The sequence below is a fragment of the Silurus meridionalis genome, chromosome 22 (assembly GCF_014805685.1).
Source record: "Silurus meridionalis isolate SWU-2019-XX chromosome 22, ASM1480568v1, whole genome shotgun sequence".
Classification (NCBI taxonomy): Eukaryota; Metazoa; Chordata; class Actinopteri; order Siluriformes; family Siluridae; genus Silurus; species Silurus meridionalis.
Window position 1 is genome coordinate 3,443,436 of NC_060905.1, and position 10,404 is coordinate 3,453,839.

At 41.3% G+C, this 10,404-nt stretch overlaps 1 protein-coding gene across 1 annotated transcript; it reads right to left on the reverse strand.

The window, feature by feature from the left end:
- Positions 1 to 2,891: 2,891 nt before the first annotated feature.
- On the reverse strand, positions 2,892 to 8,585 carry asf1ba (anti-silencing function 1Ba histone chaperone). The gene is made up of 4 exons (XM_046835104.1): positions 8,061 to 8,585; positions 6,923 to 7,038; positions 6,616 to 6,792; positions 2,892 to 3,442 (listed from the first exon to the last, which is right to left on the reverse strand). Exons 1-4 carry the CDS (start codon positions 8,167 to 8,169, stop codon positions 3,251 to 3,253), a joined length of 594 nt encoding a protein of 197 aa, XP_046691060.1. The 5' UTR covers positions 8,170 to 8,585; the 3' UTR covers positions 2,892 to 3,250.
- Between the last annotated feature and the right edge of the window lie 1,819 nt (positions 8,586 to 10,404).

The window sequence follows — 10,404 nt, forward strand, 5'->3', positions numbered from 1 at the left end:
GCATTCGTTTTCATTTGGGGTTCAGGATTTGGTGACAGTAAAATCCTGTCTAAAAATAAAACCACACCACACACACACACACACACACACACACACACACACACACATATACACACACACACACACACACACACACACACACACACCGCAGGCAGACATTTTGTAATCCGCCATGGCAGATGACTGTCACGGAGAGTTTTTTTTTTTTAATTCAGTGAACGCCGCGCGCGAGCCCCTCCCATCACGCTGAGTCGTGATTGGCTGCGTGACGTCAAGGAGGGCTATTTTTAGATAGTTGGTCAGAATTTGCGGCACTCGGACAAGCCTGTGTCTGGAATATTAACAATGTGCTGTGCAAGACACACACACACACGCATGCAGGTCTTGCATGCACTGGTTCTACACCACAGGGGTGGCACAGCGGTGGCACGGGGGCACAGGGGTGGCATCACCATAGGATGGGTATATAATGATATAATAATGCATTATAATGATGTGTGTGTGTGTGTGTGTATATATATATATATATATATATATATATATATATATATATATATATATATATATATATATATATAAAAACGATGTGGCTTATATAATATTCAATACAGAGGAATTGTGACGTCATCAGCATATAATAATTATATACATAATTATTAATATATTATAATTATATTATACCTAAAATGACACAATAATGCAATATAATGATAATATTGTAGTGTACTAACAAATATATTTATTTACTGTATACAGTTCACCCACAACCCTGTCGCAGGTTCACCACTGTTCCTTCCTTGGAGCACTTTTGATTAATACTGACCACTGCAGACCAGTTTGGAGACGCTCTGACCCAGTCGTCTAGACATCACTATTGTCAAATCCTTACGCTCGCCCATTTTTCCTGCTTCCAACATCAACTTTGGTGACAAAATGCCTAATAAATAAATCCAGCTACTAACAGGTGCCATGATGAAGATCATCAGTGATCTTCACTTCACCACTCATAATATTGACTGGTGTGTGTGTGTGTGTGTGTATATATATATAGTTATATAAAACCCCTCATGTACAAAGCCAGCCCAATGAAGATATGGGCTTTACATAGGTTGGAGTGGAAGATCTCCTAATATAGAGCTATAAACACTATTAAACACCTTTGTGATGATTTTCTTTGATTGTTGACTGCACCCCAGGCCTCTTCATCTCACCTTCATCAGTACCTGATTTAACACCCTCATAGCTGAACGAATCTCACACGAAGCTCCAGAAGATCTAGTAGACCATCCTCCCAAAAGAGTGGAGCTGATTATAACAGCGAATGGAGACTAAATGTGGAATGAGGTGTTTAAAAAGTACATACCAAACTTACGATCAGAAGTCCAGTTGTTTGGTTATATATCATACATTAAAATTTTACTCAAATACTGACTATTAAAACGTAAACTAATACGAGGAAAAAAGACCATTTCAAACCTGATTTTACTAATGGCCTTGTAGCTGAATGAGAATATATATATATATATATATATATATATATATATATATATATATATATATATATATATATATATAATTTATTCAGACCTGACCATAATATACAAGTATAAAGGCGTATAAAAAGTTAACTACTTACAATAAAAATATTCAAGTTTTATTTACATCAAAAAAATTCAACCTATAATGAATAAGAAATATTGATATTAAATGCATTAATGTTCCATTGAATAATTTTTTTTTTTACAAACAAGCAACAACAAACAAAACGGTAAATGAATAAATATTTCTGGTTTAATCAAATAACCGAAATCTAATGAAGTAATTTTATGCAGCAGCAGCAGCAGCAGCTTTATAAACCCAAACATACATCTTGTATAAGATCATCTCAGGCATGCAGAGGTGCACTGATGGATCTGTCAGTCACAATCTAACTCATAACTCATCCAGTCTTTAGGATTAATCTCTGAGAGGTGTGATCCAAACCAGTCAGGTTTATTTAAAGAATGGAATCTGCCACGTCCCTGAAAACACACCTTTATTTTGTGTAGAGAGACGAATAAAATCTGACTATGATCAAGCGGCACTGTCTGATCGAGTGTCTGATGCACTCGAAATAACTTACACAAAGTATATAATAACCCTGAACATGACCACAAACATCTCAGGGGATAGAGAGACACATATTCAAATAGGCAGACAGACAGAAATATAAATTGATATGATAAATGGAAAGACAATTAAATATATAGACAGATTTAAAGATTAATAGCCAGATATACAGACAGACAAACGTGTAAGTAGAATGATTGAGGTTTTATATCAGTTTGTGTTGGTGTAATTAGTGTAAAATACAAATCATTTCCCTTCATGTTTTTTTCCCTTGAAATATTTGTGAATTAAATCATGCACCAAAAAAAAAAGTCCTCCAAAAACCACTCACATTAAAAAGATAAAAATACTGAGCAAACATAACTTTTGTAATAAACAGTTAACACAGGAATTAAAGCGCTGTAGTTAAAATACCCGACCAGCAGTTTTCAAAAGAATTATTTTACACGATGCAACAGACAGAAAAATGGGTTTTGAAGGTTCTGTGTAAAAAAAAAAAAAAAAAAAAAAAACCTGCTGCTTTTTTCAGGAAAGGAAAGAGAGAAAAAAAAAAAAAACAAAAAAAACAAAGAGGAATCAGATGAAAGCAGGAATCAAATCTGCGTCGCTTTGAGGATTTCTCATCACGGATGCAACACGCCTCGTCGCCTAGCAACAGGACCCGAAAACCGCTATAATGCGCGTGTGAAGATCCGAACGCCGTCTTGTTTTTATGAATGAAAACCAGGAGAAAAAAAACATGCGTGTGGAAAAAGAGCACGGAAAAACACACTGTGCATCAGTCACGTAACAAAAGATATTTATTTTATTCGGAGAGCCTGAATACAAACTGAAGTAAACATATATACAGTATAGTACAATCTCACCTGCACACTTTAAATGGGGTTTAGTCTGGAAGAAGAAGAAACAAAAAAAAAAGTATAAACACTTCTAACTTTGCTGATTGACATCCAGAAAAATCCTGAAACACATAAGAATAAACTAAAGAGTGCGTCTCTGATGTCCATTGTGGGGGGGGGGGGTAAAGTCAGCACATCTGCCCTCTGATGTGTCGGAGGAGAGGGGGTTTTGGGGGGGTTTGGGGGGTTGAGGTGTACGAGCTGGTGAAGGTGATGATTCCTTGACGGACGAATCCGAGGCTCTACAAGCAGTCCATGGAGTTGTCTGGCATCAGTCCGAGCGGAGGTGCTTTCCCTGGGGGGCATGACGGAGGCAGCATGACGTTTGGAGACGGGTCGACGTTCTCGGAGTCCTCCATCTTCTCAGAACATCCCTCCCAGTTGATGTGGAATCGGGTTACGCGTGGGTTCGAGGCCAAAATGTTTCTCTGGAGCTAAAGGGGAAATATATACGTATATATACACACATTAATAACAAGAAGAAAAAGAAGAATGCAGGAAGTGAAACATCTTATAGAACCCCACAGAGAACGATGAAAGAAGTAAAACCCTGTCAGGGAATGATGCTGAAAGACTAATGGAGGAAGTTCAACATGTTGGGGAACATTTTCGGAGAAATGATGAAGAACGTGGAACCCTGTCAGTTTTACATCTCGACTTAGAAACCTGATAATGAGGGAGGTTTGGTTTCTAAGTGAGGTCACTTTTAATCCTGTAGATGTACATAAGAAATGCAGAAGGTGTGAGTGATGCTGCTCGGAGTATAGAGCTTTAAATACAGTCACATTTGGATCGTGAAAGGTGTGAACCAACTTGGAACTCTGGAACTGAGGCGGGAATGGGAACACGCACACACCCCTAAAGGCAATTTGGAGACACCAATGCACCTGGTATGTTTTTGGGAATTGGGAAGAAACCAGAAAACGCAGAAGAAACCCACACTGCCTTGGGGAGAGCTTCTTAAACATTGCTATTTATACCATCTTAAGCTCAGGATTAAAATTTACACCAAATTTAAAAAAGATTTGTTCCATTTGCTCCCATTCAGCGCTGCGAGAACGCTGGAGACCGAAAACGCAAACTCAGTACGACAAGGATTTGCACGTCGGCACGGTCCAGAGAATTCACGTTTGGTGGACTCTGACCAGCGAATACGTATTACATAAAGACGAGGGACTGATTGACCGCTTCAGAAAAACAATGATTATAACTGTGTTTGCTGCGTCCTGTTTTTTTTTTAAAACACAGATCATGATAAATAAACAACTGGGAATTTGTGCATCTAATCTGTACGTAGAGTGGGACTAAGTCTGACAAAGTCTAGTGGGAAGGAACGTTGATTCTAGCAGAAACAAACGTGAAATAACAAGGGGTCTGGCGGGAAGGAACAGAAACATGAAGGAACGAGGGGTCTAGAGGGGAGGAACAGGAACATGAAGGAACGAGGGGTCTGGCGGGAAGGAACAGGAACATGAAGGAACGAGGGGTCTAGAGGGGAGGAACAGGAACATGAAGGAACGAGGGGTCTAGAGGGAAGGAACAGGAACATGAAGGAACGAGGGGTCTAGAGAGAAGGAACAGAAACATGAAGGAACGAGGGGTCTAGAGGGGAGGAACAGGAACATGAAGGAACGAGGGGTCTAGAGGGAGGAACAGGAACATGAAGGAACGAGGGGTCTAGAGGGAAGGAACATTAACATGAAGGAACGAGGGGTCTGGGGAGGAACAGGAACATGAAGGAACAATGGGTCTGGCGGGAAGGAACAGGAACATGAAGGAACGAGGGGTCTAGAGGGAAGGAACAGGAACATGAAGGCAGGGGTCTAGAGGGAAGGAACAGGAACATGAAGGAACGAGGGGTCTGGCGGGAAGCAACATGAAGGAACGAGGGGTCTAGAGGGAAGGAACATGAAGGAACGAGGGGTCTAGAGGGAAGGAACAGGAACATGAAGGAACGAGGGGTCTAGAGGAAGGAAAATGAAGGAACGAGGGGTCTAGAGGGAAGGAACAGGAACATGAAGGAGCGAGGGGTCTAGAGGAGGAACAAGAACATGAAGGAACGAGGGGTCTAGATGGAAGGAAAATGAAGGAACGAGGGGTCTAGAGAGGAAGGAACATGAAGGAACGAGGGGTCTAGAGGAAGGAACAGGAACATGAAGAACGAGGGGTCTAGAGGGAAGGAAAATGAAGGAACGAGGGGTCTAGAGGGGAGGAACAGGAACATGAAGGAACGAGGGGTCTAGAGGGAAGGAACAGGAACATGAAGGAACGAGGGGTCTAGATGGAAGGAAAATGAAGGAACGAGGGGTCTAGAGGGGAGGAACAGGAACATGAAGGAACGAGGGGTCTAGAGGAAGGAACAGGAACATGAAGGAACGAGGGGTCTAGAGGGAAGGAACATGAAGGAACGAGGGGTCTAGAGGGGAGGAACAGGAACATGAAGGAACGAGGGGTCTAGAGGGGAGGAACAGGAACATGAAGGAACGAGGGGTCTAGAGGGGAGGAACAGGAACATGAAGGAACGAGGGGTCTAGAGGGAGGAACAGGAACATGAAGGAGCAGGGGTCTAGAGGAAGGAACAGGAACATGAAGGAACGAGGGGTCTAGAGGAAGGAACATGAAGGAACGAGGGGTCTAGAGGGAGGAACAGGAACATGAAGGAACGAGGGGTCTAGAGGGAGGAACAGGAACATGAAGGAACAAGGGGTCTAGAGGAGGAACAGGAACATGAAGGAACGAGGGGTCTAGAGGAGGAACAGGAACATGAAGGAACGAGGGGTCTAGAGGGAGGAACAGGAACATGAAGGAACGAGGGGTCTAGAGGGAGGAACAGGAACATGAAGGAACGAGGGGTCTAGAGGAAGGAACAGGAACATGAAGGCGAGGGGTCTAGAGGGAGGAACAGGAACATGAAGGAACGAGGGGTCTAGAGGGAGGAACAGGAACATGAAGGAACGAGGGGTCTAGAGGAAGGAACAGGAACATGAAGGAACGAGGGGTCTAGATGGAAGGAAAATGAAGGAACGAGGGGTCTAGAGGGAGGAACAGGAACATGAAGGAACGAGGGGTCTAGATGGAAGGAAAATGAAGGAACGAGGGGTCTAGAGGGAGGAACAGGAACATGAAGGAACGAGGGGTCTAGAGGGAGGAACAGGAACATGAAGGAACGAGGGGTCTAGAGGGGAGGAACAGGAACATGAAGGAACGAGGGGTCTAGAGGGAGGAACATGAAGGAACGAGGGGTCTAGAGGGAAGGAACATGAAGGAACGAGGGGTCTAGAGGAAGGAACAGGAACATGAAGGAACGAGGGGTCTAGATGGAAGGAAAATGAAGGAGCGAGGGGTCTAGAGGGAGGAACAGGAACATGAAGGAACGAGGGGTCTAGAGGAAGGAACAGGAACATGAAGGCAGGGGTCTAGAGGAAGGAACATGAAGGAACGAGGGGTCTAGAGGGGAGGAACAGGAACATGAAGGAACGAGGGGTCTAGAGGGGAGGAACATGAAGGAACGAGGGGTCTAGCAGGAAGAAACGTGGGAACAGGACTGCGGCTTAAGGGTGTGCACCTACGTGACTGAGTCCATACAGCCACACACCAGTTTCCTCACCTGCGTGTAGTCAGGTTTAAGAGGGGGGTTTTCCCGGAGCTCGGCGTCGGTGTACTCGTTGTTGACGTAATACCCGATGCGAATAAACTCCTGTCCTCTGTACGTGCAGGTGATCAGGACCACGGTGACGCCCACAGCATCACTCTCGGGGATCAGACCTGTGTTCGGGGCATCAGCCTGTCTCACACACACACACACACACACACACACACACACACACAGATTATTTACATTGATTATTTATCCATAAGATGGAAATTTCTATTCAGATCTTGAGAAAATGAAACATAAATCTGTTCAAACTGACCTGAAAGACAAACATGTGTCTCCCCGCAGGCACCGGCCCCACCAGGACCGAGTCCAGGGTCTGGTCGTACTCCTCGCTCTCCGCCGAGCCCACATAGATGATCTTCCACTCGAGATCTGGAATTAGAATCAGGGTTGTGTGCATGAGCAAAACTCAAATCGAAGACGTTTCCTCACGTGTCGCCTCAGTGTCGACTTGGAAAAACTGTGCCTCCGAGTTTGGAGGTTGTGATCATTAATAAGTGGTGCAGTAAAGAGGTTTTGGTCAATTATAGAAAACTTGCATTAATGACAATAAGTTGTTTTTGAATAAGCTCCGCCCACACAGCGAATCGTCAGGATTCAAGAGTTATCTTAAGACGATAAGACGAACGCTTTCCTGACAACACCCCATTCTGATAACCAGGGTCCTGCTTCACGTTCACATCACAGTCCTGTTCCAATGCCCTCACGTGACTTGAAGGCAGCACGAGAAGCCATGAGAGGTTTGTTTTCCAAAAAAAAGCCAGAAAACATGTACTGTCAACTTTTACAAAGCCTTCCCACAATGCACTGCTCCAGCTTAGCATCCTCCCTGAAAGGACACAAAAGAGCTCAGTGCTTCTTATAGTGTGCAAGTTAGTAGTAGTGACCATTTAGGGGCGCACACACACCGGAAGTGCATTTGATTGATCACATCCAGGTTGTTTTGGGAAATATTTTTTTTAAAGAATACATTCATAAGAGTTCAGTACGAAATGCAAGATCTGGAAGTTCCATTAAATTAGGACAAATTCGTTTGGAAAATGCATAATTTCCAATACAACGACAAGAAAAGATGGAAAATTGAATAATTTAATGCAAAAAAAAGAACAGAATTTGCATCCTATTAGTATTCATGCACGTGCTCGTGGACTCTTATCACGTGAAAATGCATTCAAGTGTTAACAAAACAATCCACTTTTCGTCTGTACGATGCACAAAATATGAACATTTGCACAACAATAAAAACCAGAAAATATATTTAAATTTTTCCATTGAGCGCCGCTCGCGCCTCGTCCCGCCATAATGACGTCACACATACAAGTCGCTAGGCTAACCTAAGCTAATCCCTTTTGTTTATTTTTTATTTTTTTACGGAGCAGAAAAATAAGCCTGACCTTCAGGAAGATCCTCCATGCACTCGAAAGTGATCTCGAACTGAAAAGGATTCCCGAAAGGACTCGGGTTGTCCAAAACAGCAACGTTTAACACTTGAACCTTCGCCATTAGCCTCCAACGAGCTGGTGAGTCGACAAGCGGAAAAAAGGTCGCAAACTGTCGTAAACCCGCGAAGAAAATATTCAAAATATTTGCTGATGTCTTGATGTTGTTTGGTTTAATAAAAATACGTTTTTAGGAGATATTTCTCGGGATAAAGAGCAAAATATTAGCTTCCCTAGCTAGCTTTTTTTGTTCCGAGAAAACCAGTGGATGAATTTAATGCCCCCCAAAAAACAAAATAATAAAAAAAACACGAGCGTCCTATTGATCCGTGTATACGTCCTGTAAAATAAAAAAATAATAATAATTGCAGAAAGGATAATTTCGTACGCCGCGGAAATATAATCCCGGACTAAGAATAAAAGCCGGAGCTCCTTTCTGCTTCTCTCCCGCCAGTGTGTTCAGAACATTTCAATAAAACGTCAAAAAGCGGACCAGACTCTGAGCGCTGATTGGTTGGATGCGCGACACGTGCCTTAAAATACTAAACGATGATTGGTTGCTGGCGACATCCGGGGCTGAAAAGTTTTTCCTGTCGGTTTCCGGTCGCTGTCATTTCCATCCTCTGACTCCATGGGCTGTGTCTCAAATCATTTATTGTTAAAACAGCAAACTAAGCTAGAAGTCAGCCATTTTCTAGGGTGGTGCAAATCAGACAACATGGTTCCCTACTGCCTTGTTCTCTACAAGCATCAAACTGCATCATGGATCATTTCTATCCTGACCCCTAACAGAGTATATATATATATATATATATATATATATATATATATATATATATATATATATATATATATAAGAAAAGAAAAGAGAGAATGGGGTACAAATATTAAAAGTCACACTTTGTTATTATACAACACTAAATGTTTCTTACAATGAATTTACTTCAAGTTTTGAGGCCTTTGAGTTTCTTAATGGAAGTAAAGAGGGACTGAATATCGAAGAAAAATAATCTGAAATCGAGAATCAAAGAAATGCAAAAGAACTCAAATAAGTGCAAAAAAATTAAAAAAATTGTAGAGAACAAAAATGATGATAGATAGATAGATAGATAGATAGATAGATAGATAGATAGATAGATAGATAGATAGATAGATAGATAGGCAGGCAGGCAGGCAGGCAGACAGACAGACAGACAGACAGACAGACAGACAGACAGACAGATAGATAGATAGATAGATAGATTGATAAATAGATGGATAGATAGATAGATAGATCAATCAAAAATACAAGAACACAATAAATGTGAGAAAACAAACAATAACAAATAAATAAATATAAACAATAAATGCTAAAAAAACAAAACATAGATAGATAGATAGATAGATAGATAGATAGATAGATAGATAGATAGATAGATAGATAGATAGACAGACAGACAAAGCGACGGACAGACAGACAGACAGACAGACAGACAGACAGACAGACAGACAGACAGACAGATAGACAGATAGATAGATAGATAGATAGATAGATAGATAGATAGATAGATAGATAGAACACTAGTACAGATTTACCATATAGAACTGTACTTGTACTTGTTTATATGTGATTTCTCATGGGAGTTGAACAATTTTGTGGAAATTCATTCACTTCTGGTAAAAACATTTAAAAACTTTACGTTTTTTTCAAACTCAGAATGAAAAAATAATAAAACGAGAAATGAGAAAAGAAAGAAAAAAACCTGCTAGGTTCGCTTTGCAACTTCAGGGAAATGCTCTCGGTGCCTAGTTTAACAGTAAAATGACGTTTCACTGCCGCAGAAACAGAGCTGGGAAGCGCTGAGATGAGTAGCAGAATTCCTGCTGAAAAAAGGAGTAATCAGGAATATTACTCACATAAAAATGTTTTGTTTCAGTTGTGATTGTTATCTCATGGTACAACTTTTTATCCATTTTAAGAGGAAATAATTACTTTTATGGAAACTTGTTTATCAATTTTAATTTGTTTAGTATTTTGTAAATGGACGTTGCCCCAAGGCGGCTTTACAGATTGCAATTGTAAACGTCGTAAACGAGTCTCTATATACTGATCCATAATGAGTAAACCAGTGCTGACAATGGGGAGGAAAAAAAAATTCCCTGAAATGGTATGAGGAAGAAACCTTGAGATGAACCCAGAGTCAAATCTTCAGGGTGATTGAGGACCTGAACCATTATAGCAGATTGTTTATATTAATTCCAGTCCAAATCCATCTTCACGGTTCTTCAGTTTACAGTGAACTTAAGGATCTTCAAGGTG